Source organism: Salvelinus namaycush, chromosome 3 (genome assembly GCF_016432855.1).
Source record: "Salvelinus namaycush isolate Seneca chromosome 3, SaNama_1.0, whole genome shotgun sequence".
NCBI lineage: Eukaryota > Metazoa > Chordata > Actinopteri > Salmoniformes > Salmonidae > Salvelinus > Salvelinus namaycush.
Window position 1 is genome coordinate 78,821,605 of NC_052309.1, and position 22,967 is coordinate 78,844,571.

The following is a 22,967-nucleotide window of genomic DNA, read 5'->3' on the forward strand; positions in this document are numbered from 1 at the left end:
CACTCAGCCATGACTAATTGTACCCTTTTTGGTCCACCAGCTTCAAACAGCTGTAAAAACTATATTTTGTGTTATTGAAAATATATTTCACAGCGATTTAGATAGTACAATGGTTTCCACTAAATAACACAGACACAGAGTCGGAACAGCTTTCCCAGTTTGACAACAGATGCCACTCTGGTGGGAGAAATGAATAGGCAAATATCACAGCCAATAACAACACTGGTGGATAAGTAATACTATGAAACACTATCATTCCGCTATTAGCAGCAGATACAGTATATTATGGACATTTTCTGAAATTACAATGCAAAAATTCAACAACAAAAATCCTGTATAGCACCTTTAACAAGTAATACAACAAAATCTCAAAAAGAACCTGTCAAAATGATTGGCAAGGGTCCCTGTTTTCAACACTTTGTGCACCCCCCGTTGCGAGGATATCGGCACCTAGCCTTTTTCTATAATGTTTTATGAGATTGGAGAACACTTTGAGAGGGATCCATCTTCCATACAGAATCTTTCCAGAACTTTGATATCCTTCGGTCTTTGCATAAGGACTGCCCTCTTCAATTCAAACCACAGGTTTTCAAATGGGGTTGAAGTCCAGCGACAGATTGCAGCTGCAAAACGTTGATTTTGTGGTCAATTAACCATTTCTTTATGGAATTTTGATATATACATTGTCTTGATGAAAGATCCCCGTAGGGTCAAGTTTCAGCCTCCTGGCAGAGGCAGCCAGGTTTTTAGCTACAGTATCCTGGTACTTGGCAGACTTTTTTTGATGCCATTGAACTTAACAAGGGAACCAGGACCAGTAGAAGCAAAACATCCTCGTAACATAAAAGATCCACCGCCATATTTTACAGTAGGTTCTGCATATGCATCCTTCTTTCAAATCAAATGTTATTGGTCACGTGCTCCATAAACAACCGGTGTAGACTAACAGTGAAACGCTTACTTATGGGTCCTTTTCCAACAATGCGGAGTTAAAGATGTTTGTTTTTTATATACTGACACAAGGAATCAATCCACAGTGAATAACAAATAACAATAACGAGTAAAAATAACAACAACAAAAATAACATGATACAGTACAGGGGTAGATATGTACATATAGGTAGGGGTGAAGTGACTAGGCAAAGGACAGATACTAGACTGAGCTGTAGCAGTAGCGTATGTGAAGCAGTAGCAGCAGCGTATGTGGCGAGTGTAACATTTCTGCGCATACAATAGAGTTCGATATTTGCATTATTTATTTTGCTCATCTTTATCAAATGATGCCAATCATTTTTGAACTGACTATATATTTATATGTTTTAGTGTGTGTGTGTGTGTGTGTGTGTGTGTGTGTGTGTGTGTGTGTGTGTGTGTGTGTGTGTGTGTGTGTGTGTGTGTGTGTGTGTGTGTGTGTGTGCATGTGTGCATGTGTGTGCGTGTGTGTGTGTTTACATGCGATGCGTCCTACCTGTCGAAACTCCTCACAGACCAGGGTGAAGACCCAGAAGTAGAGAACAAACTCTAAGGTGGACGGGCCATGAGGGGGCGGGGGCTTGAAGTCCAACAATAGGACGTAAGCAAACAGGCTGAGGAACAGGAAGTACATCAGCACGTTGCCTAGAAACGCCGTGACGGGCGCAAACCAGAACTCCCTCCAGCGTAGCAGTATGAAGGACCTCTTAGGATTGGAGGGGGCACCTTTCAGATTGACCCTTATAGCAGCATATTCCTCAGCATCCTCATCCCTGAGAGGACAAGAATGAGAATAATTACTTTTTGTGTGTGCATGCATGTGTGCGAGCGTGCATGCGTGTGTGTGTTTACATGATGTCGGTGAGGGAGAACATGGTGGCATCGCCTCCGTCCAGACTGTCTGTGTCTTGACCATGGGGCACCTGCTCAGTCTTCCCCTCTTCCTCAGGTTCCCTGAGAAAGAGAGATAGAGGTAGAGATAGAGCGAGCTGATAAACCGACACACACAGACATTGCGCAGAGGAAACTTCCCTTCCCCACCAGCCTAATTTCTCAAATTCACACCCTATGAGGAAAATAAGGAATGTTTTACATATTGGCCATTTGCCACATATTGGAAACTTTTTTACTCTTCACCACCAACCACATGAAAAAACACTATAGTTTACTATAGTGTAAATACTTTTGTATTACTATATTACTATAGTTATTGTCATTCCAGACTGTATTTCTGCAGGGGTTTTCAAACTGGGGTCCGTGGAGGTACTGCACGGGTCCGCAAAAATAAAAATGCCCATTTGAAAATGTTTATTTTTTTAAATATATTTTTTCCTTCTTTTTTAAAATACATTTTACCCCCCTTTTCTCCCCAATTTTCGTGGTATCCAATTGCTAGTAATTACTATCTTGTCTCATCTCTACAACTCCCGTACGGGCTCGGGAGAGACGAAACACAACCCAACCAAGCCGCGCTGTGCCTCCAACCCGGAAGCCAGCCGCACCAATGTGTCGGAGGAAACACCGTGCACCTGGCTCCCTTGGTTAGCGCGCACTGCGCCCAGCCCGCCACAGGAGTCGCTGGTGCGCAATGAGACAAGGATATCCCTACCGGCCAAACCCTCCCTAACCCGGACGACGCTAGGCCAATTGTGCATCGCCCCACGGACCTCCCGGTCGCGGCCGGCTGCGACAGAGCCTGGGCGCGAACCCAGAGTCAGCTAACGCTGCGATGCAGTGCCCTAGACCACTGCGCCACCCGGGAGGCCTTGAAAATGTTTTTTTGATGAATATCACTAGCTGTAACAGAATACCACCGTGGATAAAATGGAATGTCTCTGTGTCCAGTATGAAGAAAGTTAGATGGATATAGTTTCACAAGCAAATGCTAACTAGTGTGTGACTGGACGTCTACAGGAACAGTTAGCATGCTAGCTGGTCCTGTTCACCCAACTGGGGAAGTAGATACATATATTTGTAATATGGAGAAAATTACTGTCATTGGAATTAATTACAGGGTTTGTTCTGAATAGAAAATTCTTAGGCGGGCCGTCAAAGTGGTAATTTACGGATGGAAAAACAGTTTGTGTCTATTGAACTATACTGCATATAACAATCAAATAAAAGCGAAACAGTCGGGGAGAACAGAATATTCTGAGAAGTCCTCCATCAGCTTCAACGGTGATTGATGACCAAGAAAGCGGTGACTGGGTGCGCTAGGCTACTATAGCATGACAGGAGTCCAATTCCGTAACCATTCTTCGCCTCTGCGCTCGCTCACACCCCCTCAAAAATGTAAAAGCAGTGGATTGGTGTAACTGTATTGGTATACATTTCATCTACACCTACCCAATGCTTTTACATATTTTTGATCACTTTTCATGTTATTCTATACAGCAAATAACCAAAGATCAAAGCAAGCAAATTCCACCGGCAATAGAATAGTGTGAACCTCATTATGAATGGACAAAATGTTAGCGCCATAACCTTTTGACTATATGAAAAGTGGACAACTTGTGTTCATAACTACATCATTGATTGTAAATGACAGCTTTATTGTACAGCATTACTAGATAGCTAGCTTGCTAATTATTTTGTGTCCAAACCAGCCTGATTTAATTGATCTGTAGCATGTTATCTTGATATCTGCTTCAATTAGCTCATACCCCTGCACAACCACTTGGAACTGGTACCCTGTCTATATAGCCAAGTTATTATTACTCATTGTGTATTTATTCATTGTGTTATTATTTTTCTATTTATTCCTTGTGTTAAAAATATTATTATATTATTTTAGATATTTTCTCAATGTTCTTTTTTTCTCCCTGCATTGTTTGGAAAGGACCGCAAGTAAGCATTTCACTGTTAGTCTACACCTGTTCTATATGAAGCATTTTATTTTATTTGAGTGGCCCAAGTCAGCTGCAACAATGAGAAGTTTGAGCTAGCATATTCACATTGCATTGGGCATAATAAAATGTTTTTAAAAAAACTTGGAAATGAACGGTTTCACTTCAGTAATCGTTAAATATATGTACATTATACATAAATAAAAGTGTTTAAAGTATTAGAAACCACCAAAATAACAATTACTACAAAAAATAATTTTCATTTAATTTAGGCTTTTTCCCTACAATGGTTATTGTAGGCTGCATCAAAAGCATCTTAAGGCTAAGTTCATTGTTAGAACCTTGTTTTTCCATGATTCCAACAGCTCACCCAAGTGTTTTGATCTAAATCGCAAGTCAAATCGAAATTGTAACATTTGGTCAAAAATAGATTATTTTTGGTTGAAGTTTAAATGAACAGTATAAAACAAATCAGAATGGAGACCCAATGAAATCCCTTAGAATGTATGTGTTGCCACACTAGGGTCAGGCACTACTCAAAGCAAATGTAGGGGGGGACATGTCCCCCCTGTTCCCTGGCTCCTACGCCCTTGGTTGACAGCTACTTCCAAACTAAATGGTACATTGTCACAAAAGTACAGTAGATGGGGTTAGTTAAATTAAGTTTTTAAACTAAAATGAATGGAGCGAATTTGGAGTGGCAGTTCTTTTTTCCTGTGAGCGGTGAGTGTTTTTAGCGAAGCAGGGGAATGTGAACGTTAAGCGATGAGCGGGATTTCCGACCGCTCAACTCCGCTCACATCCTCTGTTAGTAAAGTAATCTAGTATAGTAAAGTTTACTACAGTATTCTATTGTAAGTACTGTAGTATTCTATAGTAAACTGTAGCATTTGTTCAAAGTGGGCAGCCAATCTTCTCTATATCTTAATGCTTAATGGATTGGAAATTCTCAGACAGGTAGCCACTAACCTGAAGCTGATGAGGTTGGTGTAGATGAGGGGGGGTAAGAAGAAGGTGAGGATCAGTTTCCAGACCTCCGTGCTCCTCTCCATGTCTCCCCACCAGATCTGAGACAGCAGAGACTGCCAGGGGAAGAGGTAGGAGCAGAGTTAGTCCTGAGAAACTTCAATTAACCACCCCCCACATTCTAATACACACACTCTGGAAATCTGGTTAGTTTTATAAAGATGAATGTGAACATACAGATCACACGTACACACAGATCACACATACACACAGATCACACGTACATACAGATCACACGTACACACAGATCACACGTACATACAGATCACACGTACACACAGATCACACGTACGCACAGATTCACACAGAGATTCACACACATACGCACACACGTGCGCACACACACACCTTGACCTTTGATCCCTTGGTTTAATACAGACCTGCAAGCCATCGTGACTGAAGAAGAGGCGGGCATCGGCTGCGGTGGCCATCTCCAGACAGGTAGCTTCGCCCCACACCAGAGACTGCCTTATAAGGAGGTTGAAAGAGCGACTCTCACTGCTCTGATAGCATTCACTGAACATATCTAGAGAGACAATTAAAGGGTTAATACTCAACACACTGAACAAGTCTAGAGAGAGGAAACGGGTCACAGGTTTTCACATTAGGTTTCCCATTAGGAACAAGGGGTGCAAATTAGTTTGCTTCCATCCTCATCCTACAGGCCTTGAGTGTGAAAACATTGCAAATGGCCCCAGACTGGGATGCCCTCCAGCAGACTTTTCGAACAGGTGGTCCCTTGCATTCTGATCCGGAGCCGCTACTAGGCATTATGGGGTATAACTTCAATCACAAAATACAAGATGCTCACTTGTATGCAAAACAGATAAATGCCCCTAGGCATTACTTGGATACATTGACTGTCTAGGCTTTAATTGGGGAATCAGGATGTCAGGGAGCAGCCCATCACATGAAGTATCAAACTAGCTAAACATTTGGAATAAGGCTCGCCCACCATTGGCCAAGTTCTCAAACTTCTGTGCTAGCTCCTTCATAGAGAGCTTGGCCGCCGTCTCACTCTCAAGCTTAGACAGCTCCCTCAGAATCTTACAGCCTGCCAGAGCACTGAGGACAGACTCCCCTGCCTAGAGAGAGAGAGAAAGCAAGAGCGAGTGAAAGAGCGAGAGAGAGAAAGAAAAAGGGGATTGTTTTAACATCAGTAACATGTCAGAGTTCCGGTTCCGGTGGCAGGCATTGAAACGCTTGGCTTTTTTGTGGCTTTCGTTTGCAAAAGAACTATGAATTAACTGACTTATTTTCAAATAATTGTCAACACATACAGTATCATCACATTAAGGTGTGGGACGTTCACTGTATTACAAGGAACAATAGCAGGTCTATTTCGCTCCAGCAGCATATCCTGTCTGTTCACAATTCACCTGTGGTAACATGGTGGCTTTCAACACCAGACAACAAAAAGAGTTGGCCACTACTATCTGAGAGATTGATTATGAGGAAATAACATCTGCTCTCGAGGGAAGGGGGGGGGGGTGGTGGATACGGAGGGGAGAATTGTTCACAGTGGGGTTTCAGGGTGGGGAACCACTAAGGGGTGGGTTTCCCTGTGGGTCCTGCTTTTTGTTTCACATCCATGGGCTTATTAACACTTCATTTTTTAACGACGGCAACGCTAGCTCCTCTCTCTTGGAATCTAGAAGGCCCAAACTGTCCTATTAAACGTTCCAGCTGTCTTGATATCCTAGCAACAAACCATGTTGATATAGCAACGCTCCAAGAAACGCACCTTTTCCAAATGGACTCACATAGAATAGAGAACCATTTGTACAAACTGGCTGCTTTTTCATCAGCCCCACTCAAAACTAAAGGTGTAATCATAATGATACATAAGAAACAAAAATGACCTTCTTGGGTAAAGGTGAATCACTTTCCTTAAATGTATCCATAATGGAAAGAAAATTGCCTTTATTAATGTGTATGCTGTCTGTTAAAATGAACTGAATTCCATCTGGTTATTGGGACAGACATGAATGTAATTTTGGATGTGGCGGCAAAAATCTAATAAAACCAACTACAATCCACATGCAACCAAGGCTCTCTAGCATATACTCTCTGACTACAATCTCATTTATGCCTGGCAAGCACCTAATCCTAAAGCAAAAGGGTACACTTTCTACTCAAACAGGCATAAATCATTGTCATGAATCAATTTCGTACTATTATCTACACCTCTATTTTCTTTAATCAATAAAATAGAAATTCGATATATGAGCTTGTCTGACCACCACGCTTACTCCTGCCAACTTCAAATGTCAGAATCTCCTAAAAGAACCACAAGATGGCGTTTCAACATTTCATTACTACAAAATCCTACATTCTGTGATCAATTTAAAATTGAACTAATGAATTCATAATGATCAATAAAATTCAGGTGATGACCCCGGGATTCTATGGGATGCCACCAAAGGTTTTATTAAAAATAACGCAATTGCATCTTGGTCGACTAAATCACAAATAAAGAATGTCAGATTTGTAAATGTTCTTAACCATGTAAGAGCGTTCTCAACAAATACTATTTTCAGACCAGGTAGTTATTACTCTTTACAAAATCAAGACAGAACTTAATTTATTGATTAGCCAGAACAGAATTTGAATCGAATAAGACCCTTACTTCCATGGTAATCGTCCCAGTCATTTACTGGCCAACAAGCTAAGCCGTAATGATCAGTTAGCTGATATAGAAACTTTTAAAATCTGAAACAGGGGAATTACAATCAGAAACCAAATTAATCAAAGATTCTCCCGCTTCTATACAGAAATTGTACAGCTTTGATTGTAAATCCAAACCAAGCAAGATTAAGTCCTTTCTAAATTACTTAAGAACGCCTCACCGGGAGCCCAAATCTCTCTGAATGAACTGAATGAAGGGCATTGGATAGCATGAATAAAGGCAAATCGCCTGGATGGGACAGTGTTCCTCCTGAGGTCTATTTAACATTTTTGAATCAATAAAGTCCACTATTGTTCAAAATGATTAATACAGCCATTCACAAAGGTTAATTTGGGAGAATACAGTACTAGTTTAGCTAATTATCTTAGATACTTCATCAGAAACCACAGCTTTTTGGGCTATATTATTTCTCGATGCAGAAAGAGCTTTCGATGAATGGTCTAGAATAGAATGGTCATATCTCTGGTCTGTCTTAGAACATATGGGAATTAGATCCAATTTCATTAATATGATTCAAATACTATATGCAATCCTTCAGCCTTAGTTATAACAGGCAATATCTGCTCTTCTCCATTCAGAATCACTAGAAGAAGCAGACAAGGTGATCCAATTTCATCTTTGCTATTATTTTATTATCCATGGACTCTTGGCCCAGGCAATTCGTCAATCGATGGAAATAACACAAATGTTCCTAAAATTTACTGATCACTTCATCTCATTATATGCAGACGATATTTTATTATATCTAGACAATGTACCTCAATCGCATTGGAGATCATAGATAAATTCAGCTCCATATTCATATCAAATATATTTCATTCCTTAGATAAAACCACTGCCAGAAACTTTAATAGAATGCTCAAATCAATTCAATCCAACCTCAGTAGATTAAATAATATCCCAGTTTCTTTAACTGGCAGAATATCTGTAGTCAAAGTGAATATATTGCCATGGCTGAATTTCCGTAGTTCAATGCTTCCCATGGCACCCCCAGCCCCTAAATCAGTTAGGCACATTCCTTAATATGATGTGGGAGTGCCCTGCAGTTAAATGCTTCTGGGGCAAAGCTATAAAATGTATTTTGAAGTACATGAATTTAAATATTCAGTGCATTGCATCTATTATGTTACTTAACTAATGATAGCCTGGACAAAGCCTTGACTCTGTAAAGAACAATCTCAGCTAAAGCCCCCCATCTATCCATCTATCTATTTAGACTTTTGTTACTTTCTTTGCTTTCAGGCCCATGGGGAAGGCGTGGTGGGGGGTCTCTGGTCATTGTGCGGGGAGGGCGTGGGGGATTGGGGGGGAATGTAAGGGGAGACTCAGGGGATGGATGGGTGGGAGGGGAACTTATAAGCAACCTCGGTTGCTGGGTGGGGTTGGAAGGGGAGGGAGGCATGCTTCCTTCTGGTGGGGGCAGGGGGCTAGGCGGGGTGGGAACTGAGGTGGGGAATGGGTTGGGGTTATCTTTGTATGTATTTCTTTGATTGTTTTTGGTCCTGTAAACAAAAACAACCCCCCCCCCTCTAAAAGATGACAAAACTAAATAAAAAATCTGTCACAAATAAAGAAAAAGGGGATAGAGATCAATGCAAAAATGTGTCTGCATTGATAAAGTTCTGAGCGTCAAACATCCAACCATTTGAGAGTAATTGTTCATTGTTGTCATTACGGCTGCCTGGACCCATACATTCTTAACTGACTTACCTCGTCAGATAAAAGTTTAATAAAATCATTAATTAATAAAATTACCATCTCCCAGAAGTAGACAGCCATCTCGCTGCGATTCTGCAGCACAGCCCAGATAAACAGAGAGGCCCAGGGATAGACACAGTGCTGCTCCCTATACGGACAATCCCCCAGTAACAACTTATTCACTTGCTGAGAGAGGGGAGAGAGGGATACAGTACATTAAGAGATAGGGTGAGAGTAAATACAGCTTGGTTAGCACAGCAGTCACAGTTACATTCTATGGCCAGTGATAAAGTGGTATCACCGTAGCAGCGTTGATAACTCAACTATATTGGTGGAGTCTACAGGCCTAGTAAGTAGGCCTAGTTAGTACACATCACTGGACCTTGTCACTGACAACAGATGGTCTGGTAGTACCCTAAACGCTCTTAGAAAAAAAAGTTCTAAAAATCTAATCAAATGTTTTGTCACATGCACAGAATACAAGGGGTATAAACATGACCGTGAAATGCTTGCTCATGAGCCCTCCCGACAACGCAGAGTTAAAAAAAATAAGAAGAAGAATATTTTAAAAAATAAGACAACGAATAAAATACACAAATATGAAGCTATATACTGGGAGTACAAGTATCATATCACTGTGCAGGGGTATGAGGTATGCGTGGTAGATATGTACATGAAGGCAGGGTAAAGTGACTAGGAATCAGGATAGATAACAATAAGGTATATGTGGTAGATATGTACATGAAGGCAGGGTAAAGGGACTAGGAATCAGGATAGATAACAATAAGGTATATGTGGTAGATATGTACATGAAGGCAGGGTAAAGGGACTAGGAATCAGGATAGATAACAATAAGGTATATGTGGTAGATATGTACATGAAGGCAGGGTAAAGGGACTAGGAATCAGGATAGATAACAATAAGGTATGTGAGGTAGATATGTACATGAAGGCAGGGTAAAGTGACTAGGCATCAGGATAGATAATAATAAGGTATTTGAGGTAGATATGTACATGAAGGCAGGGTAAAGTGACTAGGCATCAGGATAGATAATAATAAGGTATTTGAGGTAGATATGTACATGAAGGCAGGGTAAAGTGACTAGGCATCAGGATAGATAATAATAAGGTATTTGAGGTAGATATGTACATGAAGGCAGGGTAAAGTGACTAGGCATCAGGATAGATAATAATAAGGTATTTGAGGTAGATATGTACATGAAGGCAGGGTAAAGTGACTAGGCATCAGGATAGATAATAACAAGGTATTTGAGGTAGATATGTACATGAAGGCAGGATAAAGGGACTAGGAATCAGGATAGATAATAATAAGGTATGTGAGGTAGATATGTACATTAAGGCAGGATAAAGGGACTAGGAATCAGGATAGATAATAATAAGGTATGTGAGGTAGATATGTACATGAAGGCAGGGTAAAGTGACTAGGCATCAGGATAGATAATAATAAGGTATGTGAGGTAGATATGTACATGAAGGCAGGATAAAGGGACTAAGAATCAGGATAGATAATAATAAGAGTAAAATAAAGAACAGAGTAGCAGCAGCATATAATGAGTGTGAAAGTGTGTGTGGCATCACTATGCGCACATGTGTGTGCGTTTGTGTGAAAGTGTAGTGTGTGAGTGTATATACAGTATGGCGTATATACACAGTGTACAAAACATTATGACCACTGAACACCTTCCTAATATTCAGTTGCACCCCCTTTTGCCCTCAGAACAGTCTCAATTTGTTTGTGCATGGACTACAAGGTGTCAAAAGCATTCCACAGGGATGCTGGCCCATGTTGACTCCAATGCTTCCCACAGTTGTGTCAAGTTGGCTGGATGTCCATTGGGTGGTGGACCATTCTTGATACACACGGGAAACTGTTCACTGTTGCGCCTGGCACCTACTACCATACCCTGTTCAAAGGCACTTAAATATTTTGTCTTGCCCATTCACCCTCTGAATAGCATACATACAAAACCCATGTTTCAATTGTCTTAAGGCTTAAAAATACTTCTTTAAATTGTCTCCTGCCCTTCATCTACATGGATTAAAGTGAATTTAACAGGTGACATCAATAAGGGATCATAGCTTTCACCTGGATTCACCTGGTCAGTCTATGTCATGGGAAATCAGGTGTTCCAATTAATGTTTTTACTCAGTATACAGCAGAGGTTGGAACCGGTTAAGGGAGCAGAACAACATTTCTCAAGCAACAGAAACGGAGCCTGGAACAACAGTGATCTATACTGTTCCAGAACAGAACCGTTTTTTTTAAAGAATGGGACCGGTTAATATCATTATTTTATGTTCCAGGCATTTTTTCTAGACCCACAAAAAAACACAATAAAGCACCCATGCAAAACCCTCAGTCACTCAGAAACTTATTCCAGTGTCTGCTTGCAAGCTGAAAATCTTTGTCAGTGTGTGTGAGCGCGTGTTTAGGCTACAAACATTACAATTGTGATTCAGAAGATAGGGAAAGAGCTTCTGATATAGAGGTCCTTGATGGCAGGGAGCTCGGCCCCAGTAATGTACTGGGCTGTCCACACCACCCTCTATCGCGGTTGAGTGCGAGCATTTGCCATACCAAGCGATGTTGCAGCCAGTCAAGATGCTCTCGATGCTTCAGCTGAAAAACTTTTTGGCCCATGCCAAATCTTTTCAGCCTCCTGAGGGGGAAGAGGCTCTGTCCTCTTCACGACTGTGCGGGTGTGTGTGGACCATGTTAAGTCTTTAGTGATGTGGACACCAGGGAACTTTAAACTCTCAACCCGCTCCACTACAGCCCTGCCAGCAGTCTTTTTCCTGTAGTCTGCGATCAGCTCTTTGGTCTTGGAACGTTGAGGGAGATGCTGTTGTCCTGGCACCACACTGCCAATTCTCTGATGATGGTGTTGGAATTGTGCGTGGCCACACAGTCATGGGGTAACAGGAAGTACAGGAAGGGGCTGAGCACACACCCCTGAGGGGCCCCCATGTTGAGGGTCAGTGTGCCGGAGGTTTTGTTGCCTACCCTCACCACCTGGGGCTAGCCTGTCAGGAAGTCCAGTTGCAGAGGGAGGCGTTCAGTGATGAGCTGATGAGCTTGGAGGGGACTATGGTGTTGAACGCCGAACTGTTGTCTAGGAACAGCATTCTCACATAGTTATTTACCCTCTTGTCCAGGTGGGAGAAAGCAGTGTGAAGTGCAATTGAGATATCGTTATCTGTGGATCTGTTGGGGAGGTATGCAAATTAGAGTGGGTCCAGGGTTTCTGGGATGATGGTGTTGAGGTGTGTCATGACCAGCCTTTCAAAGCACTTCATAATTACAGTTGTGAGTGCTACGGGACAATAGGCATTTAGGCAGGTTACCTTAGAGTTCTTGGGAACAGGGACAATGGTGGTCAGCTTGAAACATGTTGGGATTACAGACTGGGACAAAGCGAGATTGAAAATGTCAGTGAGACACTTGCCAGCTAGTCTGCGCATGCCCTGAGAACCCGTCCTGGTATTCCATCAGGCCCGACGGCGGTTTAAAAGTTGTACTCATATCGGCAAACAGAGAGCGAGATCACTATGAATTCCAATAGGAATTACACATCACTTTACAAGCCAGCATAATGTGATTTGCAGGCCTAATGTGGCCTGTAAACCAGGAGCTTCAGACCACTGTGTTAGGGTATATAGGCCCTCAAAGTAAGGCATTATGATATACAGCATGTAATGTATTGTCAAAAAGAGGTGGTTCATTTTAAAGGCTAATAAGGCTGGTAGAACCGTTCAAAGATAAAAGGGTTCTTGTTAGAACTTTTCATAGAGGGTTCTAGGAAGAACCTTCCCACTGGGTAAAAAGTGGTTGAATCAATGTTGTTTCCACATCATTTCAAGAAAACAATTCTATGTGATGAAGTTGAATCAAATGGGAAAAACTGATTGGATTTGCAAAAAGTCATCAAGGTAAGGGAATTTAGTATTTTTTTCACCTTACTTCTAACCTAAATACAATGTCATGGTGACATTTGTTCTTGATTTTACGTTGAATTCAAGTTAGTTGACAACTCAACCAAATGTAAATCAAAAATAGATATGGAACTGACGTCTGTGCCCAATGGGTTTAGACGATAAAAGGGGTTCCTGGTACAACCATTTATTTAACGGTTCTAGATATAACCAAAAAGGGTTTCCATATGGAGACAAGCCGAAGAACCCTATATGGTTCTACTTAGCAACTTTTTTTCTGAGAGTGTATAGGGGATAGAGTGCTATTTGGAATGCAGCTATGGCAGCCACTACCTTCAGTGTTCTCCAGGTGCTGGTGCTCTGGTCCAAACCCAGAGGACTGTAGTAGAAGGGCTGACATACATCTCCCAGGATGTCCCATAGTAGCCGCGACACCTGGAGGGAGAGGCGAGTCACATATAACTGAGAACAAAACACCTAAATTAGAGGAAATGCGCCTCAACTCCACACAGAGCAAATGACCCCATACCTCCCCTCTCACCCCTCCTATTTGACCAATTCACCATGTCATTTCTCAATAAATACCTAGTCATTTCTGTACCATAAAATAAAGTGCAACCCCTCCTAACCTCATACAAGCTGAGCTCTTTGGCAGAGGAGGGTCCTGATATGGGGCTCATATGGCTCTGGGGCCTCTTGAGGGGTATAGGCTCGTCCAGAGAGCAGGGGACAGTGGGAAGGGATCTGGCCAGGCTCTGCCTCTCTGTGAGGTGTCGCTGGAGAAGCGTGTAGGCCAGAGAGCTGTTGGACAGCGAGCGGTACAGGCCCTCCAGACGCTGGTAGGTCAGGTAGTCCAGGATGTTGAGACCATTCTCGGTGAAGAGACGTACAAACTGGGGCTTGTTGTTGATCAGTGCGTCCGTCATGGAGTCCTCCAGGTCCTCGTACTGCGGGAGGATGGGAGGACGTTTTTATAAACATATCTCTGTCTGTCTGTCTGTCAAAAGTGAAGCAATAACATCCTGCCGAGTGAGAAAATAAAGGAACGCTTCACAAAATGGAAATTGTTTTGATTTCTAACTTCCCTTCACCACCAGCCTACTTCTCTGTATTGTTCCAAATTCCCTTCAACACCAGCCTACCTTCTCTGTATTGTTCCAAATTCCAATTTGTGAAGCCGTTCCTTATGTTCCTCATGTTATCAGATACAGAGAAGTTGGAAAGGTAAAGTCTGTCTGTCGTTTTGAATAGAATAAATGCCCTGTCAACTAAATAACATAAAAGAAAATAAATGGAGTTAAACAGTGGCATCAGAAGTGAGGAGCAGCTCACTCTCCATTGGATGTCTCCGTTGAAGAGTTCACTGTTAGCGATGTCCACCCTGTTCCAGGCTACTGCAAGCTTCAGCTCCTCTGTGTACTCACTGGCGGCGCTGGACACACGTTTACTGGCTGACAGAAATTACATTGAACAAATTAATAGTTTGACCAGGATCACGTTCAACATATTTGTCAACAGACAGCAAACGCACAACTCATGCACACCTACCTCTGACCAGAGCCTTCAGTAGCACAGTGTCAAAATCATCAGGACTGTCCTGCTCCCCGTGGAACACTGTGATCAGATCTCTGTTCTGATAGATACTCAGAGCCTGGGGAAAGAAAGAAAACAAAGGAGAGAGAAAGAGGGGAGAGAGACAGAGAGGGGAGAGAGACAGAGAGGGGGGAGAGAGACAGAGAGGGGAGAGAGAGACAGAGAAGGGAGAGGGAGACAGAGAGGGGGGAGAGAGAGACAGAGAGGGGAGAGAGGAGAGAAATAAGCAGCATGATGAAGTGCTCACTCACACACACCCCACCCATCCCACACGCACCCTGTCCACAAGCTTCTCCCGGTCTGCCTCGGCAGGGAAGTGCCTCTTGACCCTCTCACGGGTCCATTCGCGCAGCTCTGCGCTGGGGCTCTCGCTCCCCTCAACCTCTGGCGGGGGAGAGGTGCGGCTCATGGGCACAGCTGACAAGGCATCCAGCAGCTCACAGATAAGGTCTGCCGCTGGACCAGAACCATTCAACACCAGCCAGGGAGTAGCCTTCCTCAGAGAGAGATCCACCCTCTGGGGGGAGGGAGAGAGTGTTGGGGGGAGAAGGGAATGTTCTGGACATGGACAGTAAAGTTAAGTGATGATAGTGATGTTGTATTAACTTACCTTCAGCATGGCAGCTTCCCCTGAGATGAGCATACACAGCACAGGAATCTCTATACTGCCACTACCTGGAAGATAACAGGTACAGGGAAGGGGTGTGGGGAGAAATCCATCAAATTATTATCAAGTTTTTAGTCATGAGTGATTGATCAGATGTCATTGTGAATGTCCATCATATTAATGTCAATGTGTGAATGTTTCATGATTTACTACTCATATGAATATCCACAAGCATTGTAGGTTTAGAACAGTTAGTTAAACGTATTTCCTTATTAAAAAATATGTTTTAAATTGTGGCGCTTCATGATAGTGCATGTTATGCTTGCGCAGAGCAAAAATTTGCAGTGAGTATTATTATTATCATCATTATTTTCTTCAGGGGATCTAATAATTTGGCCAGGTGAAAATGTAGCTATTTGAACGTGCATATCATGATCTGACATAATGGTAGCCTCATTTTTGGGCTTTACTTTTGAGATGTGCTAACATATTTTCAGAATTTCAAGCATTTTGAATGAGGAGCCATTTGGAGCTAAATGACGGGGCTCTTATACAAAAACGGAGCAATATAATGTGGCCCACATAAAATACTCAGAATGCCCATGACTAGGAGAGATTGCAAGTCAGAAGAGCAGTGGACTTGAACCCATGCCAACTCTGTTAGCCTAGGCTGTGCATGTGTGTCGGGGTCCGCGGCTTTAACCGTTGGACCAGACAGGCCATGTGATGTGTAATTCCGGCCAGAGTGAGACTATACAACAATTGGCACTTTGAATCACCCGCATTGAGAATGACTGCCAGGGCTAGGAAAATGTATCGAGACTACCTAAATCATAAAACTGGAACAGCCATCTCAGAAACAGGTGCAAAAAGTCCAATTACTAACAGATTGGGTTAGTTTAGATATTTTTTTTATGTTTGTGTAATCAACCAATCAATGTACATGCAAAAACACAGGTATTGAAAGAAAAAACATCTGAAAATCAACCTCCAATAGAGCATGCTGGGAGACACTGTATGATAATGATAGGCATGGTTTTGAGCGAACATACATTTGTAATTTTACTCAACAAGCTTGTTCAAATTCGTCTCACTTCGAATTTGTTGATTGAATGTACAATTGTAAGGCAAACAAATGAGATGTTATTGGTCACATACACGTGTTTAGTAGATGTTATTGCGAGTGTAGTGAAACAGCTGCAATAGGATTGGGAGTTTGCTCAACATTTGGGCATACAGTATAGCTGAACCAACATACAGTGTTGCCTACCAAAGGCAAATATGAACGTAATTTTACTTTTTCAAATTCAGCTCACTTTGAACAGGGTTTGTTGAGTAAACAAACTTTATTAGCTCAAATTCTTGTCCATTTGAAGTCCACTCAACTCACAGAATAACGCTGTTGGTTATGTTGGCTTTTTTACAGTGTATAAATGCAAGCAAATCTCCTCTTCTCTTTTGTGACCGATCCATCGGGGCACATATTAAAATTGGATTGATACAGAGAAGATTAGCATGGTCTTCCTGCGCATGCACCAGAATGATGTGCTCTCCCCACTATTTATTGTTTCTGCAGTGATGATTCACCATCTTCAGACAATGATTGTGTAACTTATTTGTAGATAATCTTTGTTTGAAGATCAAAAAGCAGTAGTAGCAGTATGCAAATCAGAGAGCCAATTGAACGTCTTTTTCACCAATGAGATTCAATTCCCAACGTTCACCAAAAAGAGCCTTTCATTCGCGAACGACCCATCACTAATCTCTCCTACCGTTCCTGTCTCCTCTTCACTATCCGATCTCAATAAAAACAATCCCCTGTCCCCCAAAAAAGGAATTACACATCACTTTGCTTAATGTGACTTGCAGGCTTGATGTGGCATGTAAACCAGGAGTTTCAGACCACTGCGTTAGGGTGTAACTGGGCCTTCAAAGAAAAACCTTGTGATTACAATGGGAAATATGCAAATAAGGTAGACTAAATTCTCAAGTTGAATTGTATATTCACTCAACCTAAAATTCCAAGTTGAGTGAATATACAAATAAAACTTGAGAATGTATGTTGGTTCAGCTATATGCCCAAATGTTGAGCAAACACAATCCTATTGCAGCTGGTTGCCTTACAATTGTATGTTGAATCAGCATAGTTTATTTTTTACAGTGTAGCCATGATGTCAACAACAGAAACTCCCATTGGTTGTTCACCAGATGAGTTCAACTTTGGATGAACTGTCAAACATTGTTAGTCTTTCTTACTGAAATATATAAATAACCCAACAAATATAATCAACACAAAAGCATTACATGAGCATCACTGAGTTTTATAGGCTATATCATATCGCAAAGGACGTTGGGTGTAAAATGTAGGTGAAAACTCGTACTTGAACGTTACGAGAATTAAATCATGTTTTATACTTGTAAATAGGTGGGAATAGGATAGGGGCTTTAGATGGCAGATAATGACCACTCCATAGACAGCATAACTTTGGCTTACCGTAACCTCACACTTGCCGTAACCGTAACCTCACACTTGCCGTAACCGTAACCTCACACTTGCCGTAACCGTAACCTCACACTTGCCGTAACCGTAACCTCACACTTGCCGTAACCGTAACCTCACACTTGCCTTAACCGTAACCTCACACTTGCATGCTGAAATCTGTGCACTAGAAACATGATTGCAGATTTGATTTAAAGTCACACTGTGATCTGAACTTAGTACACCTTCAATGGGCGGCTTGAACATGCTGCACTTCACCTGTACACCTGTAATATATTTGATAAACGTTTAGGAGATGGGGGCTAGTCTTACCAGTATGTATGTATTTATTTAACTAGGCAAGTCAGTTAAGAACAAATTCTTATTTTCAATGACGGCATAGGAACAGTGGGTTAACGGCCTTGTTCAGGGGCAGAACTCAGGGATTTGATCTTGCATTCGGTTACAAGTCCAACACTCTAACCACTAGGCTACCTGCCGTGTGTGTGGTGTGTGTGGTGTGTACTGTGTCTCACCCCAGATGCCAGTGCACTGGTGTGAGATGTAGTCTTCCATCTTGGACCTGAAGGCCGTATCCCCTCCCCGCCGGCCTACACTCCCATCATCCACCAGCAGGAAGGCCTGGTAGTTATTATCCAGGCAGCACGAGTCACGGGATGCGTTCTGGACATAATACCGCGCTGGGAAACTACCCTGAGAGAGGAGGAGGAGGGGGGAGAAGATAGAGAGAAAGAGAGGGGGGTGGGAGCAAGGGTAGAGAAGGGGATCAGCGAAGGTAAAGCGAGAGGGGGGGGGGAGAGAGATCAAGGTAGAGAAAATAAAGGAGGGGGGAGAGAAAAAGAGAGGTCATTGTGATTACCATCCATTGTGTATTACAATGGCCTTGTTGTTACTAATTACATTTCCTGTTGCTTGGCTGAGTGAGAGAGGGTGAGAAGAAAAAAGGGGAGAGATTAAGGAAAGTGAAGGACATTCATTTATTTGTATACAGTGTCAGTGTACAGTAGTGTGCTCCTGTGCCGCCTTATGTGTGTGCGTCTGTGCATGTTTAATTCTGTATACATTGAACATTGTGTGTGTGTGTGTGGTCATGACATGTGTGCGTCTATTCATGTGTGTGTAAGTGTATTTGTGTTTCTGAGCGTGTACCTGTGTGTTAACTAGCTGCTCTCTGTTATGCACCAGCCCCCAGGGAGCCACGCCCACAGCAATGACTTTCTTCTGGGAGAGGGAGGAAGCCGCAGCAGCATGATCTCGCACTGCCTCCCCAACACAACGACCCACCCCCTCCCTCAGCCCCCCCGTCACTATCCACGCCCCTGGGAGAGAGAGGGAGTGAGAAAGAGAAGAGGGAGAAATGCAGGGAGAGAAGGGGGAGGGGAAGAGAGGGAAGTGAGAGAAATGTTAATGACACAATAGGTACATTTTTAGAATGAGTATGTAATCCCTGCAGGAATTGAACCCACAACCTTGGAATAGCAAGCACCACATGCTTACCAACTAAACAACAAAGAATCAGACAATAAACAATATACAGATAAGGAGCAGGAACCTGTTGGTTAAAATCAAATCAAATTTTATTAGTCACATGCGCCGAATACAACAGGTGTAGTCCTTACAGTGAAATGCTTACTTACGAGCCCCTAACCAACAATGCAGTTTAAAAAAATATGGATAAGAAATAAAAGTGACAAGTAATTAAAGAAGGGCACTGAAAATATGTGAGATGCATCCATCCTTTAAAAGTCAATTTGTCCATTTAACGGCAGTGAAAGACGACGTCAAATCAGTGTTTATGTATTGGAATCAGGCCTAGAATGGGTTCTCTTTCAAATACTGAATTTGAATGCTCACTTATGCCCCTATATGAAACTACTGTTCAGTATATCCTGTTCCTTCTCTGGATCAGCTGTCATCTGACCTACTGGTTTGCCTCTTACCATTGCTGTGTCTGCAAACTTTATTCTGCTTCATGGCTGAACTTGCTTATTTCCCTGCCTTGATTTAATGAACCTGGCCTAGGTGGTCATGTGTCCTGTGAATATCTAACCAGTACAGCTAGAAGAGGAAACGCAGAGCTTCAAAATGCTACACTATATCATACACTGTAGTTGGAGGAAGCATGGGAAGGTTATGCTACTTTGAAAGATAATAAACCTGTAAATCCACTTAGGAGACATGTAGGAGAAAAAGCCTTTCAAAGTCTCTTCTTTGTTTACGTCCCTTCAGCGTTGTTCACACCTGCATTGTTCAAACCGCACTTAGCCCCAACCATGCATGTGAGTCAGCATGGCATTGTCCTCCAGAAACTAGTCTCTCCAGTTCCTACTCTAGTCTCCAGCTAATTTATTACCTGATTTACTTAACAAAAGGCACATCTCCAAAAGTGGTCCAGGTGTAATCTGACATGGCACAAGTGGGGGGGTCCTCTTTTGTTCTCTATTGCTCCCCTATTGTTCCTCAAGCAAGGAGGAATGCCAATGACATCAGAGGGCACCATCAGGCCAACTCCTCCAAAAGTTTGTACTTTTGTCTAAAAAACAATTTTGCTCAAAACATATATTTATTTTTAGGTTACTGTATTTATAAGTGGGATGTTGTTTTTAAAAGTAAAAAAAATAACTGGAGTGCATCTTTAAAAGGAATCAGAAATACTGTTAGAATGTTTTTCAATTGACTGCCATTGGCCCAAATAAAGAAGTAAACATTGGCTGTTAATAACATATTTTTTTTCACATGGTTGGTGTCACGACAAGATTCAGATATAAAAATGGGGCATTGGGCCAAAAAAGTTTGGGAACCTCTGTACTATAGTATTTACTGTACTGTTTTTACAGACTAGTACGGTATACTATAGTTTTTACTGTAGAGTTTTTGCAGACTGTAATATACTGTAGTATGTACTGTAGTGTTTTTGGGGACATAACTGTAGTATTTACTAACATGTTTTGTTTTATTATCTTTGACATAGAAGTAGGGGCCTTTCTCCTTCAGGAAACCTACTGGACAAATACTACTCTGAACAAAAATATAAATGCAACATACAACAATTTCAAAGAATTTACTGAGTTACAGCTCATTTGGAAAACAGTTGATTGAAATAAATTCATTAGGCCTTAATCTATGGATTTCACATGACCTGGAATACAGATATGCATGTCTTGGTCACAGATCAGGCGTGGATCAGAAAACCAGTCAGTATCTGGTGTGACCACCATTTTCCTCATGCAGCACGACACATCTCCTTCGTATACAGTTGATCAGGCTGTTGATTGTGGCCTGTGGAATGTTGTCCTACTCCTCTTCATTGGCTGTGAGAAGTTGCTGGATATTGGAGGGAACACGCTGACGTACACGTCGATCCAGAGCATTTCAAATGTGCTCAATGGGTGACATGTCTGGTGAGTATGCAGTCCATGGAAGAACTGGGACATTTTCAGCTTCCAAGAATTGTGTACAGATCCTTGCGACATGGTATTGTACATTAATCATGCTGAAACATGAGGTGATGCCGGCGGATGAATGAGACGACAATGGGCCTCAGGATCTTGTCACGGTATCTCTGTGCATTACGATTGACATTGATAAAATGCAATCATGTTCATTGTCTGTAGCTTATGCCTGCCCATACCATAACCCCACCGCCACCATGGGGCACTCTGTTCACAATGTTGACAGCAACAAACCGCTCGCCCACACGATGCTATACACGCTGTCTGCCATCTGCCCAGTACAGTTAAAACCGGGATTCATCCGTGAAGAGCACACTTCTCCAGCATGCCAGTGGCCATCGAAGGTGGGCATTTTCCAACTGAAGTCGGTTACGATGCCAAACTTCAGTCAGGTCAAGACCTTGGTGAGGAAGACGAGCATGCCGATGAGCTTCTCCGAGACAGTTTCTGACAGTTTGTGCAGAAAGTTTTCAGTTGGAGAAACCCACAGTTTCATCAGCTGTCCTGGTGGCTGGTCTCAGACAATCCTGCAGAATCTGGATGTGGAGGTCCTGGGCTGGCGTGTTTACACGTGGTCTGTAGTTGGGAGGCCGGTTGGATGTACTGCCATTTTTCATGTGGGTTTGTAAGGAATTATCTGTTTTTGGTCACATTACTTCTCAAAAACGCACCACTAATGTTCATACAGTGAGCCTGTAGAAGGGGCTCTGGTCTCAATTACTCTGAGAGGCAGGCCTGTCGTGACCAGATTTAACCTCTCATGGGCCAGACCCAGAGGGCCATGGTCTATGGGTAAGGTTGATACATTTCTCTGTTTCCCTGGGTCAGGAGATCCATGCATAACGGGAGTTTCCAGGGCTCGTTGCAAAGCATAAGAATGATCTCTGCTAGCCAGAGCTTGCCTGGCCATGGAGGGGCTACCGAGATAAGGGAGAAGCCTCCTTCCCTCACTCTGGCTGGAGTGGGGAGTAGGGCTGTTGCGGTGACTGTATTACCGCCACACCGGCCGTCACAGTCACGGTAATTAGGCTTCTCCAAGCTGTGATGCTCCTCTGTCCCTCTAATCACTCTGACATCAATGCAAATGTAATCGAAATTCTAATCAAACACTACATGAGAGCCCATGAGCCCAAAACGGCCTCCATTAAAAAGAGGAGAATCCCATCAGCTTTCTATAAGCTAGGCCTTCTATATTTATTTATCAACTTTCCTGCTTATCTTTACAACAGGAGTATAGCTTACCTAGCTGGCATGAAAATGAACCACAGGAAAAGCGTCCTCCATTCGCTATTTAAGTGCAGAGATGACATGTATTTTTCCCCCTGCTTCAATACAGGTGCATGATAATGGTCCATTCTAAATCAAAACGAATTACACACATATAAACTCAGCAAAAAAAGAAACGTCCCTTTTTCAGGACCCTGACTTTCAAAGATAATGTGTAAAAATCCAAATAACTTCACAGATCTTCATTGTAAAGGGTTTAAACACTGTTTCCCATGCTTGTTCAATGAACCATAAACAATTAATGAACATGCACCTGTGGAACGGTTACAGACGGTAGGCGATTAAGGTCACAGTTAGGACACTAAAAAGGCCTTTCTACTGACTCTGAAAAACACCAAATAAAG

The 22,967-nt window shown here is 42.4% G+C and overlaps 1 protein-coding gene across 1 annotated transcript in view; it reads right to left on the bottom strand.

Moving 5' to 3' along the window:
* LOC120044050 (transient receptor potential cation channel subfamily M member 4-like) overlaps window positions 1-22,967 on the bottom strand; it is a 51,043-nt gene that overhangs the window by 19,248 nt on the left and 8,828 nt on the right. The window contains exons 5-17 of the mRNA XM_038988641.1: window positions 19,034-19,203; window positions 18,400-18,577; window positions 15,388-15,452; window positions 15,055-15,294; window positions 14,733-14,835; window positions 14,517-14,635; window positions 13,814-14,131; window positions 13,518-13,619; window positions 9,289-9,417; window positions 5,800-5,929; window positions 5,225-5,370; window positions 4,788-4,900; window positions 1,469-1,712 (exon numbers count right to left, since the gene is read on the bottom strand). Coding sequence (XP_038844569.1) covers window positions 1,469-1,712; window positions 4,788-4,900; window positions 5,225-5,370; window positions 5,800-5,929; window positions 9,289-9,417; window positions 13,518-13,619; window positions 13,814-14,131; window positions 14,517-14,635; window positions 14,733-14,835; window positions 15,055-15,294; window positions 15,388-15,452; window positions 18,400-18,577; window positions 19,034-19,203 — 2,057 coding nt within the window. The remainder of the gene's footprint in view (window positions 1-1,468; window positions 1,713-4,787; window positions 4,901-5,224; window positions 5,371-5,799; window positions 5,930-9,288; window positions 9,418-13,517; window positions 13,620-13,813; window positions 14,132-14,516; window positions 14,636-14,732; window positions 14,836-15,054; window positions 15,295-15,387; window positions 15,453-18,399; window positions 18,578-19,033; window positions 19,204-22,967) is intronic.